Source organism: Nannospalax galili, unplaced genomic scaffold, assembly GCF_000622305.1.
Source record: "Nannospalax galili isolate Female #2095 unplaced genomic scaffold, S.galili_v1.0 scaffold633, whole genome shotgun sequence".
Taxonomy (NCBI): domain Eukaryota; kingdom Metazoa; phylum Chordata; class Mammalia; order Rodentia; family Spalacidae; genus Nannospalax; species Nannospalax galili.
Genome location: NW_008336075.1, coordinates 6,885,043 through 6,906,577, shown reverse-complemented (window position 1 = coordinate 6,906,577; position 21,535 = coordinate 6,885,043). Strand labels below are relative to the sequence as shown.

General features: G+C 36.5%; 1 protein-coding gene across 5 annotated transcripts in view; it reads left to right on the top strand.

The window, feature by feature from the left end:
• Epb41l5 (erythrocyte membrane protein band 4.1 like 5) overlaps nucleotides 1-21,535 on the top strand; it is a 142,723-nt gene that overhangs the window by 36,322 nt on the left and 84,866 nt on the right. For all 5 annotated transcript variants that reach the window (XM_029562404.1, XM_017797571.2, XM_008830872.3 and 2 more), the window contains exons 6-14: nucleotides 2,117-2,161; nucleotides 2,641-2,693; nucleotides 5,588-5,708; nucleotides 5,830-5,917; nucleotides 7,530-7,618; nucleotides 8,894-8,963; nucleotides 14,822-14,991; nucleotides 16,106-16,212; nucleotides 18,857-18,884. In XM_029562404.1, the coding sequence (XP_029418264.1) occupies nucleotides 2,117-2,161; nucleotides 2,641-2,693; nucleotides 5,588-5,708; nucleotides 5,830-5,917; nucleotides 7,530-7,618; nucleotides 8,894-8,963; nucleotides 14,822-14,991; nucleotides 16,106-16,212; nucleotides 18,857-18,884 (771 nt within the window). The remainder of the gene's footprint in view (nucleotides 1-2,116; nucleotides 2,162-2,640; nucleotides 2,694-5,587; nucleotides 5,709-5,829; nucleotides 5,918-7,529; nucleotides 7,619-8,893; nucleotides 8,964-14,821; nucleotides 14,992-16,105; nucleotides 16,213-18,856; nucleotides 18,885-21,535) is intronic.

The following is a 21,535-nucleotide window of genomic DNA, read 5'->3' as shown; positions in this document are numbered from 1 at the left end:
TCTACCTCCCCATCCTTGACAGCACCCCTCCCATGGCTTCTTACTAATTTCCTTGCCTCTGTGAGTATTCCATATGAAACACACATATCTGAAGATCTGCAAATGAGAAGAAAACATGCAACATTTGTCTTTCTGAGTCTGGGTTACCTCACTCAGAATGATTGTCTCCAGCTCTATCTATTTACCGGTGAATTTCATAATTTTAGTTTTTTTAACAGCTGGATAATATTCCATTGTGTAAATGTACCACATCTTCATTTATCATTCGTCAGTTGATGAACATCTAGGTTGTTTCCATTTCCTAGCTATTGTTAATTGAGACAGCAGTGGTGAACATGGATGAGCAAATCTCTCTGTAGTAGGATATACAGTCCTTTGGGTATATGCTCAAGAGTAGTATAGATGGATCATGTGGTAGATCTGTTTCTAGCTCCACACTGATTCCCCACATCCATGCCAGCATTTGTCAGCATCATTTTTTTTTCTTTTTTTTTTTTTTTACCCTTAGCCATTCTGACTGGGGTGAGATGAAATCTCAAAGTTGTTTTAATTTGTATAGCATTTTTGAGAACTCTCTGTTTAATTTTATACTCCATGTTTTAATTAGGTTACTTGTTTCTCAATGTTTAGTTTATGATCTTTGTCTATTCTAGATACTTTCTGTCAGATGTACAACTGGTTATGATTTTCTTCCCATTCTGTTGGCTACCTCTTCCTTTGCATGATGGTGTCTGTTGCTGTACAGAAGCTTGTTTATTTCATGGTACAGAAGCTTGTTTATTTCATGAGGTCCCATTTATCAGTAGTTGGTCATAATGCCTGCACTACCAGGGTCCTGTGAAACAGGATTTTTAAAGTGTATGATTCTGCCAGTCGTGTCACACACCTTTAATCCAAGCATTCAGGAGATAGAGTCAGGTGTATGTCTGTGAGTTCACCAGTCTGGTCTACATAGTGAATTCCAGGCCAGCTGGGGCTACAGGAAGACCCTGCCTCAAAAAGAAAAAACAAAAGTGTATGATTCTAGCCAGATGTAGTGGCTCATGCCTATAGGCCTGTTCCCAGGAGGCTGAGGCAGGAGGATTACTGTGAATTCAAGGCCATTCTGGGCTACATACTGAGTTTCAGGCCAGCCTGAACTGTAATTTGAGACTTTGTCTCAAAATATTAAAAATAACTAAAATATACGATTCTTTTCCTTTATTGGTCAAAATGAAGGGTTGATTTCCTAGCATTCTCCAAAGGTAATTAATGAGCCTTTTAATGTGTTGTTATCAGTTTGTGAATTTTAAACAGAATTGATATTACAATTTTATATTTATTGACATTTAGTGTAATCTATCCTTTGTCACTTATGTCAGGTTGTCTCCTGACACTCTGTGCTCATTGAAATGCCATTGATTAATGAAAATGTTAGATCCTAATTTGGTTTGTGTAGTTTTAAATACTCTTTAGGTTATATCCATTTGTCTTTATTTTACCCTACCTCCTTGATACTAATCCGCTGACTCCTTATTATACATGTATGACTCCATCCATATACATAGATTCATTAAGTGAAAAGGTTGAGATGTGTGGCGAGGATTTCATCTTGAATTCCCAAGCAGTGAGATTATGGCTATATGCACTTATACCCTTCCCATAGGAGGTAGATGTGTTGTCAAAGTTGGGTTCGATCACAGGGCTCATTCTCCGTGGTGCGATTCCGACATTTCCTCTTACAGTTGCTTTGCTGTGCTCTGCGGCCTACTCTTCTTTCTCTTACTTTGTGATCATGCTTTCATTTCACCCTCTTCTTAATACCTTTTTTTTTTCTGTATTTCCTTTACATTTTTTTTATTTTTGATAAAATTCTGTATTTAAGAATATTCTTTTTTTTTTTCCCCTTGGTCTTTTTGAGACACGGTCTCCCGGTAGCCCCATCTGTCCTAGAACTCACTATGTAGACCAGGCTGGCCTTGAACTCACAGAGATCCGCCTGCCTCTGCCTCGCAAGTGCTGGGACTAAAGGCGTGAGCCACCACGCCTGGCAAGAATATTCTTAAATGAGACTAATAGGACTTTTTTCACAGTAGATTATTCCAATTAGTTAATTTGTACCTTTTATTTTTCTTAGGTATTTATTTGTTCTTCAGTTAAAACAAGATATTCTCAGTGGAAAGTGAGTATTAAGCTATTTATAACATAACTGCAATGAGTAGCTGAAAAATTACTTAGTAAGTTCAGAATGGGGCTCCAGAGGATGGCTGAGTGGATATAGGTCCTTTTTGTATCCGCAGCTCCCATGTAGAAGCCAGGCGTGGTGGTATACATGTGTAACTCTAGCAGTAGGGGTACAGAGACAGGTGGATCCTCCGAACTCACTGGCCAGCCACTCAGTCCAAAACAGCAAGCTCCAGGTTCCGTGAGATACCCTGTCTCCAAAATATAAGGTGGAGAATGACAGAGGAAGACTCTTGACATAGACCTGGGGCCTCCACAAGTGCGCTCACGGGCGAGCACATCTGCATGTATTTATACACATACTTTCTCACAAATAAGCGAGTTGTGAAAAATAGGTGGTCAAAATAAAATATATATTATTTTTATGCATCTTAAAGATTATGAAATTGACTTAACAAATTTGTATTTTAATCTCAGATTAGAGTGTCCCTTTGATACAGCAGTGCAATTGGCAGCCTATAATCTGCAAGGTAAGTGATTCTTATGCTGACTGTTAAAACTAAAGCATAATCTGTGTATGTGTCTGTGTGTGTACATTTCTACAGAAATTCTACAGATAATCTAGAAAGAAGCAATACTGTTCTGTGTGACATTGATCCGTGTCCAGCTCTTTTACCTCGATTTGTTTTAGAGTATTGTCTTAAAAAAAATTGTCTTCTTTGCCTTTCCTCTCACTTCTTTGCTCTTTATCTGTAGTGTTTTTTTTTTTTTTTTTTTAATTGCAGTCTAACAGTCTACCTGAAAATTCAATAAATGTTGACACTGGGCCCGAAGTTGCTTTTTTTCCTTTAAGAAGAATGCAGTGATGTAACTGTAAATTATTGCTCTTGCTGCATGGCTTGCATTCTTTAATCTTTTCAACAAATGAATTAACGAAGAATTAGTTAGAGCATATTTAAAAGCTCCTGTTGGGCACTTTAAAGTGTTGTTTAATAAATAAGGTTAATGTGGAACTTGCCCATGTCCCTTGTTTAGTTGCTTATTTTTCAACTTAAAACTTTTTTTAAAAAATTGACATTTTAAAGGAAAACTGTAATTTCAGTTCACAAACTGAAAGGAAATCTTGCTGAGAATATCTCTATATACGCTGGAATTAAAATAATATTTAATGATGCTCTAAACTTTAATTCTTTGGTTTTTTCGGATTCCACATTTATTCCCATCCTTCTAAGATGAATAGTGTTTGCCACTGTACAGATAGTAAAACTAAATTTTCATGTTCTATGGTAAATAATATTTTTGCCATTTTATATGTCCATTATTGGAAAAAGCATATTCTGTTAACATAAAGAAGGAAATTTCTGTACTTCAGAAATGTTTCACTAGTGGAAATTTTTATCTGCTTTGGTTTACTATCTTAGTCTGTCTCCAAATTAAAACTTGTTTTGTTTTTTTGCTGGCATAATGTCAGATTAGATATGAGTTTTTTTTTAATTTTGTGTGTATAAGTTTTATGTCTATATATGCAGGTGCACCCATGTCATGCAGTACCCACAGGGGACAGATGCGGGCATCAGATCCCCTGGAACTGGAGTTACAGACAGTTAGTAGCCACCAAGTGGGTGGTGGGAACTGATCCCAGGTCTTTTGCAAGAGCAGTCAGTGCTCTTAACCACTGAGCCATCTCTCCAGCCCTCCAATTTTTTTTTTAATATTTTTTATTTATTTTTACTTTACATGTATGAGTGTTTTGCCTACATGTAAGTACACCTGTATGTGCACTGCCTGCAGAGGCCAGAAGAGGGCATCTGATCCCCTGGACCTGAAGTTAGAGACTGGTTCTTAACTGCCATGTGGGTGCTGGGAACCAAACCCAGTCCTCTGCACAAGCTTCCAGTGCTCTTAACTGTTCAGCCATCTCTACAGCCTCTGATTGTTTCTTATGTGAGATTCTAAAAATTTACTTAAATCTATTATAAAGTTACCATTTTCAATATGTGTTGCAACATAGTATTGTTGCTACATGCATTCTATTTGTGCCTCATGACAGTCAAAATACATGCAACAGTGTTCACAAAGTGTTCACTTGAGTCTGGGCAGATGGCTCAGTGGGCAAGGATGCTTGCTCTGCAGGCATTAGGACCTGAGTTTCAATCCCCAGCACCCAAGCAAAAAGCTGGAAAAGGGGGCTGGAGAGATGGCTCAGCAGTTAAGAGCACTTATTGCACTTGCAGAGGGCCAGAATTCAGTTCTCAGCATCTACATCTGGCAGCTCACAACTACTACAACTACTTTTTTTTCTTAAACCCCATTTGAGAGATAAGCACAGATGAATATCCGGCTCCAGAGGGATCCAGATCAGATTCCTCTCTCTTCTACAAGCATCTGAACTCAAGTGCACATACCATACACTCATATAATTTTAAAATAAATGTTAAAAAAGAAAGAAAAGACTTGGCAAAGCTGTCTGAAGCACTCATTAGCCAGCTAGCCACCTAGCAGAAAATAGTGAGACACCTTATCTCAAAGCAATAAGACAAGAAGGCACCTGATGTCCTGCTCTGACCTCCTCATGGTCAAGCATAAGCACAAGCACCCACACACTCAAGTACATGTACCTCATGCACACACACAGAATAGGGTTTATATGTCATATGTAACAAAAGTTTGATTCACCTAGGACTTAATAAATACACATCCAGAGTAGATTAGGAACTCAAGAAATGAGTGGTTACCATTATTTTCATTATGGCAAGATAATTCTCCATACCTTTTTCTCTTTCCCAGTTGGAATTTTTGTCAAAATAACAATTTACTTTTTTTTCTTCCCCTCCCCATTTTACTTTTCTTTATGAAAGTAAAATACCCTTTTAGAAGAAAACATAGAACATTATAGAAAATTGAACACACTGTTTTCCCTTTTTTCTTTAAACCCCCATTTGAGAGATAAGCACAGATGAATATACAAATGTTTGTAATTCATTATTCATTCATCTCTGTTATTTTTTAGTATTAATTTTATATCCCAGACAGGCCCTATAACCTTAAATTATGATATGTTCTGTGTATCTTAAGTAGGTTTTATAGATATCAGCTAATTTTCTTTTAAAACATTAAAAGGTTAAAAGGTATCCGTCTATGGAAAGTACAGAAATTGATTTTCAAAAAGTTAAGCATTAGGATATGAATAAATTAGGGAAAAAGATGTAATTAAAATTACTTTGCTAACAGCGAATGTGATTATATGTACATACTGGGAAGTTGTAAGTCTAAACTAGATTTGGGGAAATGGTCTAAAAATTATGAATGCCTGGTAGTTTAAGAAAGAACCCTACTGATCTTAAGTTTTACTTACCAAATAAAATGTAAAGAAGAATTTCATTAGTATTAATGCAGTATAACTTTGTTAAACTTATATTTGTAGCTGAACTTGGCGACTATGATCTTGCTGAACATAGTCCTGAACTTGTCTCTGAGTTCAGATTTGTTCCCATTCAGACTGAAGAGATGGAACTGGCTATTTTTGAGAAATGGAAGGAATACAGGTAACTTGTCATTTGACCACATGTTTTTAAACTATAATCATAGTTATTTTTCGTTTATTTGTTGTCCTTGGGAAAGAATTCACTTTATACTTAGGTTTAAATTACTGTGTTCTAATTTCAGAGGTCAGACTCCAGCACAAGCTGAAACCAATTATCTTAATAAAGCCAAATGGCTAGAAATGTATGGGGTTGATATGCATGTGGTCAAGGTAAGTCCTATGTTGTAGTACTTCTTTAAAAATTCATTCCCAGCAGGTGAGGTGGTGTACACCTTTAATCTCAGCACTCAGGAGGCAGAGGCAGGTGGATCTCTGAGGCCAGCCTAGAACACATAGCAAGTTCCAGGAGAGCTGGAGCTAGACAGATAACTCAACAGTTAAGAGTATATACTGCCCTTGTAGAGAAACTAAGTGCAATGCCCAACACCTTTGTCAGATGTCTCATGACCACCTGCGACTCCAGCTCCAGAGGATCTGACACTCCCTTCTAGACTCTGCAGTCATATGCAGTCCCTGTATGTATACATACCCATACACAGACACACACATATTTTAAAAGTAATAAAAATATATATATTTTTTAAATTCATTCCTTTGAAATTTTTAAGGCAGCTAAACTTTGCAGTATAAAGGAAGGAGTGATGTTTGTAGAGGCTACCGCTGAATACTTTGGATATATGGTTAGGGAAAAAAATGTTTGAAATCAGATATTGAAACACTAGACTCCATTGGAAAAGAACAACATAAAAGAAGAAAAACAATCAAAATTCCCACAAAATGTAAGTGCTTCTAAGGTGTTAAATTTTTTTTTCAGCTATGAAAAATTACTGGCTTTTAAGAAAACCACCTTTTATTTTTTTTAATTGAATTTTTGTGTATTTCATACATAAAATCATCTTTATACCCCCTCCACCTTTTATTCTTGCTACTTCATGTTCTCTTCATCACTGAAGCTCTGCACTGAGTAGACCTTGTGAAGATAGTTCAGGAAGCAAGCTTGAAACGCTACAGCTTGAAGAGGACTTTGATAGTATAGAATATCTTAACTTTGGGTTAAGATTTGAGTTACTTTTTTTTTTTTAAGACAGGATCTCACTTTGTAGCTCAGGCTACCCTGGCCCTCAACTCAAGCAATCCTCTTGCCTCAGACTTCTGAGTGCTGTGATTACAAGCATGAGCCCCCACATCCAACTTACTCTGGTTTAACTAGCCATGTTTTCCAAAACTTGTAAATACCAAATAGAATATGGGAAGAATCTGAAAAGCACCTTCTCTCTTCTGGAAGTATAGCTACTCGGGTTCAGTGAAGATGGACCTTACTACAGAGATTATTTAGCTATGCTTTTGCTTTCCATGGTCTGAGTTACTCATGATAAACCAATATCCATAAGGATTAGCTGGAAATTTGCAGAAATGAACAGTATGAGATATTTTGAGAGATAGACCATAGTCATATAATTTTTATTATGTTTTATTTTATTTAGCTGTTAATTCTTTCTGTGCCTAGTTTATAAATTAAGCTTTATCATAGGTACATATATGGATGACAGGCACATTTGTATCTGAAGGGTTTGTTACTTTCCATGATTTCAGGCATCCACTGGGCACTTTGGATAAGATGAGACTACAGCGTAGTGTCTCAATGATAATATGTATGAGTTTCTCTGAAATGATAATATATATGAGTTTCTTGAATAATAATATTAGACTTTATATAATTAATATCATTTAGTCTGAAAATAAAAGAACCAGTTGTGTGAAAACATGAAACCTGTTTCATATAAATAAAACTAATGCATTTTATTTTTTCCCTTTAAATTAGGCTAGAGATGGCAATGACTATAGTTTGGGACTAACCCCAACAGGAGTCCTTGTTTTTGAAGGAGAGACCAAAATTGGCTTATTTTTTTGGTAAGCAAAGTTGATCTTAGAGGTACTTAATCTTCTTTTGTTTTTAATGAGTCAAAGCATTTATATCATTAACGAATAAAATAACAATTTGAAAATAAAATAGTTGTGAAAAAGGACTAGAGAGGTGACTCAGCAGTTAAGAGCACTAGCTGCTGTTGCAGAGGACTCAGATTCAGTTCCCAACACACACAGTGGCTAATAACTGTCCAAACATCTAGAGGATGCAGCCCTCTTCTGACCACCGTAAGTATTGCACACACTTGGTACACTTACATATATACAGGCAAACCACTCATACACATAAAATATTAATTAATTAATTAAAATAGTTGTGAAAAATTTACAAATGCAAAGGAATTGTCTCCCCTCTGTCTCTTAATCATCTTTAATCTCACTCTCCAGAGGCAAATTTTAAGACTCTTCTAGGTATATTTTCCATTGGTTTCAAGGTATGTCAGTGTGTGTCCTAATAGATGTATTACATGTTTATATACTTGCTAAATATATCAATATATTCTTATCTGTGGCTCTGTCACTATGTTTAGTATTTCTGTTCCATGGGTGGTGCTTTGCACCCTCTTCTATGAAAGGAAGGGAGCTGTTAGTACTTTTATTCTTCATTTAGAGCGTGGCTTCACTTTTTGTATTCCAGCTTTTTAACACAGATTTTATAACCATAATTTAGTCCTTCAGGTTTTGACTGGTGTTCTAAAAGCTTAGAATTGGGAGATAGTGTTTACATTATTATGCTCGTGTTAGAACTAATATAGAACTTGGGAATATGTGACAGAAAAGAGGTAAAGATGGGCCTGTGTTAATTCGTTTTTTGTAGCATGCCAAGACCGTTGGCTCAAAGCCTTCCTACCCAAACTCAGATTCACATCCAGGTGTTTCTGGTAGAAAATATAGTTGAAGACTTTAAACAGTAATATTTCCTTCTGTGTCCTTTTTTAAAAAACTTATGTTCTTTTCTGTATTTGGTCCCTATGCCATTTAACCCTGAAACAATTTTATCTAGGCCTACAGAATTTGATACACAATAATTAGGGTGTATAAAATGTACATATTTTGAGCAGGGTCAATTTTTTCAGAATTACTGCTTTTGAAATAAGTGTTTTTTCTTTTGTGTTTTCTGTTGGATGTATTTTGATAAGCAATGTTGCTTACATTCACCTTCTTACCAATGTTCAATTCAGAAGTCAAACTGATGAAACATGCTTGATGTAGAAAAAGATGTGTTTTCCTAATCAGGCTGTTGATCTCATATTATTCTAGGCCCAAGATAACCAGATTGGATTTTAAGAAGAATAAATTAACTTTAGTGGTTGTGGAAGATGATGATCAGGTAGGAATTGTATCCTGTTAGTTAACAATAGCTTTGTTGTATTGTAACTTCTATCTCTGCAAGAGGGATATAGCTCATTGTTATAGGGAGCCATAGAATAAAACCTAGTAGTACTCATACTTGAAGTGATTTCCTCATTCAGGTCATACCATCCTAAAACATGATGCTATTCTGTCATTAAGATTAAAGATAACATGAAAGCTTGTTCTTGTTTCTCTGTTAATAATATATCTGAAGTGCACAAAAAAGTTAGATTTAATCTACCTGATGACTTTATATCCATGCTCAGATGCCAAGGAGCTCAGAAAGTAACCGACTGCCACTAGTAATAATCAGATATATAGAGATTAGAAACTTAGAAATGCATGTGAAAACATCTCAGTGTCAATTGCCTTAAAATGAATTTTTCTGTATGAAACTGTGTAATTTAACAACGAAGTGGATATCTTTTTTAAACGTTGGAACTTCATTTAATTTTATGTCTTATAGAGTTTACAATGAGTAAAAGATTATATAAGCGTAATAATTCATCTGTAAACCTAAAAAATTTATAGCCAATTTTGAAAAAGATGCATCTTAGCTTAGAAAATTGTTATTGACTATGTTAATGCTGTTGTAATGAAATGCTTCTAAGCATGTGGTTATTAAATAAATAATTAACTGGAAAAAAAAGTTAGATTTGAGTGACTGTTTCCCTGTAGATCCACTTAATGTTATTCTTTAATAAAGCCTTGGAGGTGAAAATTATCATTTTATCAGTTAAGATAAAATTCCTGATTAACACACAGGTGTGACTCAAATCCATTATTCTAAGTAAAAAAGCCAGACTCAAGATTACGTGCCATAGGATCCCACTTACATGACATTCTGGAAAAGATGAGCCTAGAGGAATGAAGAGTAGATCGCTACTTGGGATGAGGCGTTCAGAGAAGTTCAAGCACAGAAGGACAGAGTAGGGGACATTTTACATATATGGGAACTGTTCTGTAACCTGATTTTGATGGTGATTAGGCTTTGTCTACACTCAAAGATTTTTATACCCAAAATAGTCTTACCAGTTAATAAATTTAAAGACAACAGGTAGAGAAAGGAAATTGGGCAAAATGTTAATGACTTTTGCATCTACATGGTATGTATATTACCACTCAGTTTTTCTATGTGTTTAAATATTTTATAATAAAACGCTATGTTTTTAATTTTTGTTAATTTTCCTTTTTAGATAATTTCAGTGTTACTTGTCTCATTTTTTAAAAGATATATTTTTAATTTAATGATGTGCGTTTGTGTGGGGGAGGGAGGTATGTTCATGTCAATGCAGTGCCTATAAAGGCTAGAAGAGGATGTCAGGTCTTCTGGAGCTGGAATTACAGGCTGACTAAAGTGGATCCTGAGAAACAAACCATGATCCCTCTGCAAGAGTAGCAAGTGCTCTTAACCACTGAGCCATCTCTCCAACCCGTACTCTTCCCATTTTAACATGCTTTTTATGGTGTTTCCCCTAGCTTTTGTCAGATGCAGACATGCTTCCACTTGGTTTTTAATTCACTTTTCCTCTTCATCCTCACTGTTAGAAGTAAGGCATTTTGGTTATGTTTATATAAAATGTGATAAACAGTAAGCAAAAGTCAAATTATATGAATTTTTTTGAATCTTGGCCAGTATTAGATTTTTAAATCTTTACTTTTAATAATGGAATCTTACTGTTTTGAATTTGACTTCTTTTCATAGTTCTAAATACTAACATTTGTTATGTTTTCTTTCATTTCTTTTGGTGGTCATTTTCTGTTGCTTTCATAAAGTTACTATATGAAAATGTCCCAGTATAAGTATTAATAAGGAAAAAGCTAATACCAGGTAAATAGTATACTTTATTATGATAGTAGCCTTTTTATGATTCTTAGTGGTTATTAAAGATATATATAGATCTAATTAACTATAACTGGCAAAAGAGGAAAAATGTACCTTTTACTTTGAGGTAAAGACTTAAATAACTATAATTTGTTTTCAAAGTTTTTACTTTTTGTTTACTTTTTAATTTTATTTCATAATTACATGTATGTATGTGTATCTGAGTGTGGGTTGGTGCATGTTAGTGCAGACCAGAATTATACACTGCTATGAGCAGCCTAAATGGGTTCTGGGACTCTCAGGTCCTCTGGAAGAATAGTACATGCTCCTAACCACTGAGCCATCTCTCCAGCCCTTTTCTCAAAGTTTTTAATTTGGGGGTTAGACTAGCCACTTTGTAAAAACTTCTGAGTTTGTGGACATTAGTAAAATCAAAGAAAGTTTATCAGAAGATTGTTTAATAGGAAGCACTCCTCAGTGAGTATGCCTTTGTTTTCTTTTGTTCATTTACAAAATACAAACCTGAGAGTTTATGTGATTTAGGCCTTTTTTGTTCTCAGGATAAATGAAAAAAATTCATATTCCCCGGAGAATTTGAGTACAGTAAGCATGTCCAGTGGAGAAATATGTTTGGTTAGTGGCAAGTTAGGAGTATGTGATCTTGGCAAGTCTGCAGAGGTATATAGACATGTATGCTCATGGTATGATTTTCATGTACTAGAATAATATATGACTAAGAAAAATGACACAGGAAAACTTTATGATTCATAATGTTTGAAATGGTAGTATTGTTATGTCTGAGGTTTTATTTTCTTTTTCAGTACTTTGCACAGAAAAGTAGGTAGATTTGAAACTACTGTATCTGTTTTTGAAGGATAATTTCAGTTTCTGATGATTCTGATTTCTTCCTTTTTTATATTTTCTTAAACATGTTTCATAAAATAAAGGCCAAACCACAGAAGATGCAAATGCTCTAAGTATGATTTTTCTTTGCTTATTTTTGTTTTTTGAGATAGGGTCTCCCTGCAGGCCCAGCTTGCCTAGAACTTGCTGTATGGATCAGGCTGGCCTGGATCTCACAGAGATCTGTGTGTCTCTGACTCCTGAGTACTGGGATTAAAGGCATGTGCCACCATTCCTGACTTAGCTACCCAATTTTTTAAAAAGCCTAAAAATGCCAGGCGTGGTGGCGCACACCTTTAATCCCAGCACTCGGGAGGCAGAGGCAGGCAGATCTCTGTAAGTTCCAGGACAGGAGATGAAACAGTGATAAGTTTTAAAGTTTAGCTTTATTACTGAGATAGCTACAAAGGATTGCCCAATCACATAACTTGGATGAAAGTAAGAGAATGAGGCGTGGACTATTTTAAAAAGAAATCTCTTTATTGACACAGATTCTGATCAATACCATTAACAAACAAGTTGAAAATCATTTCCAGAGAAGCAGATTTTTGATTTCTGGGATTAAAGCTGTATGCCACCATGCCTGACCATGACTTGCTTTTAATTTTAATTATGTATATATGTTTGTATCTGTATATTCATATGAGTATAGGCACCCTGAAGGTCGGAGGCATTGGATCCCCAGGAACTGGAGTTAAAGGCAGTTGTGAACCACCTGATGTGGGTGCTAGGAGCTGAATTTACATCCTCTGGGAGAGCAGTACCTGCTCTTAATCACAGAGCCAGCACTCTAGCCCCCAAAAGCAAACTTAACTTTTATTTTTATTACATTTATTTGTGTGTATGTATATGCATGTTTATGGCATGTGTGTAGAGGCCAGAGGACAACTTTCAGGAGTGCTCTCTCTTGCCACCATGTGGGTCCCAGAGATTGAATTTGATTTGTGAAGCTTGGTAGCGAGTGGCTTTACCGTCTTGCCTGCACCCAAAGAGGCAGATTTTGAATGTGAGAATAAGTTATTTTACTAATATTTCCCTTTTTCCTTCTTTTGAGACAGGGTCTCACTATATAGCCCCTACTGGCCTACAACTTGCTTTATAGACCAGGCTGGCCTTGATCTCATTGACAGCCACCAGCCTCTACCTCCCAAGTGCTGGGATTAAAGGTGTGTGCCACCACACCTGGTATACTTGCCTTTCTATATAAGCATAGATGTGAGCAGTCTTTTAGGAAGAATAAGACACAATCCTTTGTTTTAGAAAAATATGGTCATAATTTAATTGGTAACACTTGTTCTTTTGTTTCCCTTTGTTTTTTGAGACAAGGCCTCACTACGCAGCCCAGGCTGGACTTGAACTTGTGAGTCTCCTGCCTCTGGGCTTCAAGCAGACACCAGTATGGTAGGATGCAGCATTTTTAAAAAATAATTAGCACAAATATTTATAGTACATGTTACACCTGGTTGCATTTTACACTTGATCAGCTAGTATGTTAGCTTTTTAGATATTTTTTAAGGATATTTTTTGTATCCAAGCAAATGTGTTTGCCAATTTTATGCAGACATTAGCATGCTTATACTATATCTCTTTTATAGTTTAGAATATTCTCACATCCATACATAAATTGCTTCTTTATTCTTATTTGAAACAATAAACCATGAGATGTTCATTAGAATGAGTGACAAGAGCTTTTACATTGGCTTTTTTTTGCAGTGCTGGGGATTGAACCCAGGGTCTTGTGCATGGTACGGAGTCACTGAGCCACAACCCCACCCCCAGCATGGTCCTTTAAGGATAATCTGCACTTACAAACTTTTTTAAATTTAAAATTTTTTTTGTCTTCTTGAGACAGGGTCTCCTTGTAGCCCCAGCTGTGCTGGAACTCACTATATAGACCAGGCTGGCCTCGAACTCACAAAGATCCACCTGCCTCTGCCTCCCAAGTTCTGGGATTAAAGGCATGTGCCACCATGCCCGGCAATAATCAATCCCCAATTAATTGATAATCATCCACTATATACATGAGTTAGTTTGCTAGTTAGGATATCTGTAGCATAATTCCTAGAGGTACATTTGCTAGGTCAAAGTTCTATACATTTGCTCTGGATAGAGAGAGGCCCTATTAGATTATACTGTTATTAGTGTACTAATCCATTTTTTCTCAGAGGAGTTATCAAATATTTTTGGCTAAAAGATGAAAATAGGATTTCATAGTTGGCTCAATTTTTATTTATAAACTGCAACTGATATTAAACATTTTTTCATATTTTGAGTCATCTAAATTGTCTTCAACCTGTTCACATCTTTTGCTCGTGTTTCTTTTATGTTGACTTTTTTTTTCTTACCGATTTATCCCTGGTGTGGTGTAAATTAAAATGTGAATATTTTATCTTGTGGGGTTTTTCTTTTGTTTTTTATTTAATTTTTTTTGTCTTTTAACATGTGTATGTAGCCCAGGCTAGCCTAAACTCACAACATAACCCAGGCTAGCCTCAAATTTACATGATCCTCCTGCCTTAGTCTCCCAAATCCAGGGATTATAGGCATGAACCAACATACCTACCTTTAACATGTCTTTTGCCACATACTTTAAAATTGTGTAGGTGAAGATGTGTTCTAGCACATGGTGTACTTCTGGGTTTTTCCTATGTGTCTGTGTGTGTTGTATGTACACATCTAAGTGCAAGTGTCTGTATGCAGGTGCATATGTGTGCTTGTGCATGCATATGTTTGTGCATAGGCCAGGCGTTGATTCTTCCTTAATCTTTCTCCACCTTATTTTTTTGAGAGAGGATCTCTCCTTGAAGGAGCTCACCCATTTGTCAAGACTAGGTGGCCAGTACTGTGCCTCTCCTTAAAAGTTTCAGAGAGCAAACAGATGCTTTATTATTTACTTTTTTTGTTTTGACAAGGTTTCACTCTATAGTCTAACTGGCCTGCTATGTAAGTGATTCTGGCCTTGACCTGGTGGCAATCCTTCTGGGTGATGAGGTTACAGGCATGTACCACCACCCCTCACTGCTTCTTGATACCGCCATGGTTGTATCTGTATGGTAGAATAGGAGGCGTTGGTGCTGACTTAATAAACACATCTTTTTCTTTTTCAGGGCAAGGAGCAAGAGCATACCTTTGTCTTTAGATTAGAGCATCCAAAAGCCTGCAAACACTTATGGAAGTGTGCTGTGGAGCATCATGCGTTCTTCCGCCTCCGGGGACCTGTCCAGAAGAGTTCTCATCGTTCAGGATTTATTCGACTAGGATCACGATTTAGATACAGGTCAGTTTTCATAACTTTAGACATCTTCCATTCCTGCATACAGGCCAAAAAACATTAGGCCAACTCTTTCATTTTACTGAGGTAGAAACTGAGGCATAGAGAAATAAAGTATATTGCTTAAGTCTTCATTGACAAAAATTAAACAACAAAAAAGTAGTAGTGTTGTCTATTTCTTGACTGGATGGGAAATCACAGTTAATGACTTATAATCCCGCTTAATATTTTATATAATAGCCAAATCCCAATTTAAATCACGTAGCAAGAGTTTTATACATTCTCCATCAAATAAGTAGTTACCATATAGAAATAGGATGTCTTGCACTGAATGAGATAATGGAATGTGAATAGTTATAGTCCTTTATAAACTTGAAATCCATTGGTTTTATAGACTCCTTGTTATGAGTTTAAAATGTTTCAGTTTATGTTACATTTCAGTAGATGGTGAGTTTTTGAGTTCTCAGCATAGCATGGAGCCCATTTAAAGAAGGACTAGATAATGCCAATCATCCATGGAGAACTCAAAGAACGTGCCATTTGACCCATGTTAAAAGTGGGAAGGCACTTTCTTAACAACTTAGATGGATCAAAGAAGCAGAATAGTTGTTTTAAATTATGTTCCTGGAAAACCATTCTGAAAAGAATATCAGAATTAGAAAACCTAACTAGAGTTGGGGCTGAGGCTGTAGCCCAGTGGTAGTGCTCGTATAGCAAGTGCAAGTCCCTGGGTTTAATCAACAGTACCACAAAAAGAAAAAAATAACAGGAATTCTTAATTTTAATTATACATGCATGTGGATCAGAAAGGGGAGGGGAGTTCTCAGAGAGCATGCGGGTTCTACATTGTTTAGTATGTTTGTAGGTGATGATCATGTTTAATAAAAGTCCAGTATAATTAGTTTGCATATTTCACCAAAGCCTACAGAATAAAACAAAGATATGGTTTTAAAAAAAAAAAAAAAAAAAAAAAGGACAAGGAAACTTTTAATAGTTCCCTCGGGTTGAAGCAGGATGCTTCTTTGAAGGGCAGTTTGGATGTAGGCACCCTCTGATTCTTATATGTCTGGTTACTCTGGACCTCAGATTGTGTTATGTTAAAGTACCTCCTTTATTTTAGTGGAAAAACAGAGTATCAGACCACAAAAACTAATAAAGCAAGAAGATCAACATCCTTTGAAAGAAGACCCAGCAAACGATACTCTCGACGAACCCTGCAAATGAAAGGTAAAGTGGTGTTTCAAAGAAATGTTCTCCTTGACTGTCTGTCGTGTACTGGTTCTTATTATTTACTGGAGGGGCCCTTGTCTGAATCTTCTTAGCTCTATTTCAGTTAACTAAATTACTCTTCTGGTGTAATAAATTCCATAAGCTTTATAGTAATCTCAATTCAGATGGTGTTCTGGACAGTGTTTTTGTTTGCGCTGATTATTTTAGTGTTTGTGTACTAGAGCAGTATTGTGTCTCTTGATTTTCAGATCTCATAATAGAGTATCTTAGTCCCCTTTGGAATATTTTTTAGTGTTTGTATACAATGAATAATTTTTTAAATTTAGTAATTTTTTTTTTTTTTTTGGTCTTTTTGAGATGGGGTCTCCCTGTAGCCCCAGCTGTCCTGGAACTCACTATGTAGACCAGGCTGGTCTTGAACTCACAGAGATTGCCTGCCTCTGCCTCCCGAGTGCTGGGATTAAAGGTGTGCACTACCACGCCTGACCAAATTTAGTAATATTTTATTATTTATGTGTATGTGTATTCATTGTGTTTGAGTGCCAGTGCCCACAGAAGCTAGAAAAGATGTCACATCCTCTGGAACTGGAGTTACAGACCATTGTGAACAGCCTAATGTAGGTACTGGGAACTGAACCTACGTACTTTAAAAGAATATAAAGAGCTCTTTAAAAGAGCATAAAAGAGTTCTTGACTGCTGAGCCATCTCTCCAGCCCTGATGAATAAATTTTCAGGTAAAAGTTATTCCATACTGGGCCAGCAAGATGGCCCACTAGTTAAAGGCAGTTGCTGCCAAGCCTGATGACCTGAGTTCAATCTCCAAGACCCACATGGTAGAATCAAAAAACAGACTCCTGCAAGTTTTCCTCTGACTTCCACATGCACACCATAGCACATACACATCTACACACTCAACAATAAATAATATAAAAATAAATAATATTCTGTATTGTAATTTAATACTAGCAATTATACTAAATAAAAATTTTGATTTTAATTATCAGTATATGTTATGCATAGATATTTCCAAATTCATAAATGTTGCCTACTATTTAAGATATTTCAGCTATATAAGAAGAACATGGTTCCATTTAACAAATAAATTAAAGCTTGTGTTTGCTTTCAAATTTGGATTTCTACTAAAACACACATTGAATTTTAAGCATGTTTGCTGCAAAGCTCATCACCAGTTGTCCAAAAATTACCATGGTCTGATGTGTGGCAATATTTTTTAAAAATGGATTTATGCTTGTAATTTTTGGTATGACTAAATGAAAATACATGGCTATAAATTAAAATAATTCGACGATGGTTAAAAACTGTTACCTCTTCTTTTCCACTAATGGTAATTCAGAATCAGCCACCTTACTCCAGGAGGCTTACAGAACATTATGGTTAAAAGAATAGATAGTAGGCAGTCTAGTAAAGTTGCTTGCCATCTAACCTAACAACCTGAGTTCAATCTCTAGGACCCACATGGTTTTGAAACAAGATAACTGAACTGACTCCCACAACTTGTCCTCTGATCTGTGCTTTCTCTCTCTCTCTCTCTCTCTCTCTCTCTCTCTCTCAAGTATTTTTAAATAAATTTTTTATTATGTATATATGTTTTGCCTGCATGTATGTAAGTGCACCACATGCATGCCATGCTCACTGAGGTCAGAAGACAGAGTTGAACCCCTTAACTAGAGTGAAGAATGGTTGTTAGTCATCATGTGGATGTTGGGAATTAAACTTAGGTCCTCTGCAGGAGCAGCAAGTACTCTTAACCATTGAACTGCCTCTCTAGTCCTATTAAATGTAGTAAAAAAAATTTTTTTTTTTTTTTTTTTGTCTTTTTGAAGCAGGGTCTCCCTGTAAGCCCCAGCTGTCCTGGAACTCACTATGTAGACCAGGCTGGCCTTGAACTCACAGAGATCCACCTACCTCTGCCTCCCAAGTGCTGGGACTACAGGTGTGTGCCACCATGCCCAGCTAAATGTAGTAAAAAATTTTTAAAAAAGAATAGGTGTTGGCTGGAGTGATGGCACAGTGGTTAAGAACCATACTGCTCTACCAGAGGATCCAAGTTTGATTCCCAGCAACCATGTTGGATGACTCACAGCCTCTACCTTTATGTACCTCCAGCTCTAGGGACATCTGATACTTCAGGCCTCCTGTGGTACCTGCACTCACATGCACACACACACACACATAATTTTAAAAATAAAATAAATCTGGGAGCTCAAGAGATGGCTCAGCTGTTAAGGGCACTGGCTGTTCTTGCAGAGGACCTGGGTTCAGTTTCCAGCACTCATGTGGTGGCTAACAACTGTCCTTAAGCAGTTACAGGGGATTTGATGCCGTTTTCCGGCCTCCCTGGGTACACTACATTCATGCAGGCAAAACAGTCAGTCACATAAAATAAGATAAATAATCTTTAAAAAATAAATGCATACTTACTGTTTAATTGAAAAAATAGAAATAACACTCATTTTTGGCTTCTCTGTTCTGAGCAAACTGTAGCAAACTTCTTCCCAACACAATCTGTGGTTGGCAAGTATGTTTTTATGAAGCAATTAGTCAAGGTTTTACTTAGACGAATAGTGCAGCAATTTTTCATTTAGGATGGACTAATGAGATGTTCTTTTTTTCTGTCAGCAAGCACAACCAAACCTGAAGAACTTGGGTGAGTAATGCTTTGCAATGTAGGAATTGAGACAAAATGTTTTTGTAATTTATGTAGTTGGTATCATTAACTAAAAAAATACTTGTTGAAGACCTATCCAAATGTCAAATTTTCCCAGACATCAGGAGGATAATAAGAAAAAAGTGAACACATAGTGCGAGATAAGATTGACATTAAGAAAAACAAACCAGCTTAAAGAAACAGAGTAGGGTAGGAGTGGATATGCTGTTCACAATGAGAATGTCAAAGAGGAAAGGATGATTTGCAGATAAGCAGTTTTATTTGTAGACTAAGTTGCACTCGGTCATGCTGTATAATCCTTCTGTAAATGGTGCTGATTTGGCTTGCTAGTATTTGTTGATTTCTGTCTATATGCATCAGAGGTATTTGGTATGAGGGTGATTCTTAGCCTCATAGAATAAGTTGGTAAATAGTCCTCCTTTTCTATATTTTGAGAAGAGTTTGTAAGGAATATGAATATTTTTCAACCCTGTGGTCATCACCATTAAAATCATTTAGCCTGGATTATCTCTGGTCAAGTTTAAAAATTCTTAATTCAGTGCCAGACGTGGTTGTGCCCACCTTTCATCCCAGCCTTTGGGAGGCAGGGGTAGGCAGATCTCTGTGAGATCGAGGCCAGGCCTTGTTTACATAGTGAGTTCTAGGCAGGCTGGGGTTAGGGAGACCCTGTCAAAAAGTATAATAAAATAAAATTCTTAATTCAGTCACTTACTGCAGATATATTTAGATTTTTCTTTTTCATCTTCAGTCATTTGGGGAGTTTGGAAAATGTGTTTTATTTAAGCTATCAAATTTTGGGGCACATAGTTCATATTTTTCCATTTTTATTTTTGTTAATTGATTGTTTCCCCCTTTTTTCCTTAGTCTAGCTGATGGTTTGTCAATTCTGTTAGCCTTTCATTAACTTTTGCTATAATGTTCTTTCCCTCTACTTGATTTTGGTTTTGTTTGCTCTGCTTTCTCCTCTTTCTCCTCCTCCTCCTCCTCTCCCTCCTCCCCCCTCCTCCCCCTCTCTGTCTTCCTCCTCTTCCTCTTCTTCTTCCTCTTTTCTTCCTCCCCCTTCTCCCCTCCACCCCCCTCTTTTCCTTGTGCATACTAGCTAGACAAGTGCTGTACCACTGAGCTGCATCCCTAGCTTGCTTCTTGTTTTTGGAAACAAGATCTTGAGAGGAAACCCACATTAGCCTTATACTTGTGCTCTTCCTATGTCACCTCTGAAGGGCTGAGGAGTATAGGCATGCACTACTGTACTCAACTGATTTGCCCATTTTATATTATCTTAAGATGGAAGGTTATTTTAGGTTTTTTAAATTTATTTTTGTTTTTGGTTTTTTAAATGTTTTTATTTAATTTTTGTGTATTTAATACAGAACATCTCAATCAGTCTTGATCATCTTTACCCCGTCCCACTGGCACCCTCCCATAGCCTCCCCACTAGAGCCCATATACTTTGTCATCTCTGTTATGGCCCACTGTGTCAAGTCAGTGTCCCCTGCCGTTCCCCAGTGCAAGTCCATCCACTGAGGTCTAGTCAGCCTATCTAGTTAGATTTGCTTTTGAGGCAGCGCGTCTGTAGTGCCCAAGCTGTCCTCAAACTTGCTGGGTACCCAAGACCCACCTTGAAATCTGATCCTCTTGCCTCAGCCCTTCCTACTGCTGGGATTACAGTCTTGAGCCACCATACCTGGCATAAGGTTTTTATTTTTCAGAACAACATTTCCAGCTGTAATTTTCCCTTGAGTGCTGCTTAATTACATTTCATTAGTTTTGGTATGCTGTGTTTGTATTTTATTTTTGTTCAGCCCAAATTATTTTCTTTCTCTCTGTGATTTCTCTTTTGAACTATTGGTTACTTGGGATGATATTGCTTAATTTCTCCATACTTGTGGATATCTTAAATTTTCTTTTACTTTTACTCTATAATAGTTAGAAAATTTACTGTGTATTATTTCAATCCCTTTAAATGTGTTCAGACTTGGTTCTAATGGGTCTATTAGTTTCAGTAGTGTTTATTACAAAGTGTAGAATTACCATGCTTTTCAAAAACTACTGTCTCTTGGTAGTGGGCCACCTCCACATGCCACCATATCTGCCATGTTCCCTTCCCGAAGAGGCCAAGGATAACAAAAACAAAAAAAACCTATGTATTGGTGTCTCCCATAATGCTTGTTAAAGAATCAGATTCAAATCGTACCTGCAAACTTTCTTTTTTAAATTTGTCTGAACTAGAACTAACACATTAAAACACATTGGTTATTTTCAGATACTTGGCCAACATTACCTTGAAATTTTAATTTTTAAATTGCATTTGTTTATTTATTTAGTGTGGTTGCATTCATACCATAGTGTGTGTTGAGATCAGAGAACAACTTTTAGGAGTTTTTTCTCCACCATGTGGGTTGTTAGGCATTAGGCTTGGCAGTAAGCACCTTTACCAGCTGAGCTATCTTACCAACTCCTGAAATTTTGCTATTCAGTATTTTTCACTTGGAAGCTATTAAAGTCAGGTTTTGATTAGTGATTCATTGCAAAACCATTCTGCTGTTGTGCATATGTACTGTTAGTGTTGTTAAACTGAATAAGCCAGGCGTGGTGGCGCACACCTTTAATCCCAGCACTCAGGAGGCAGA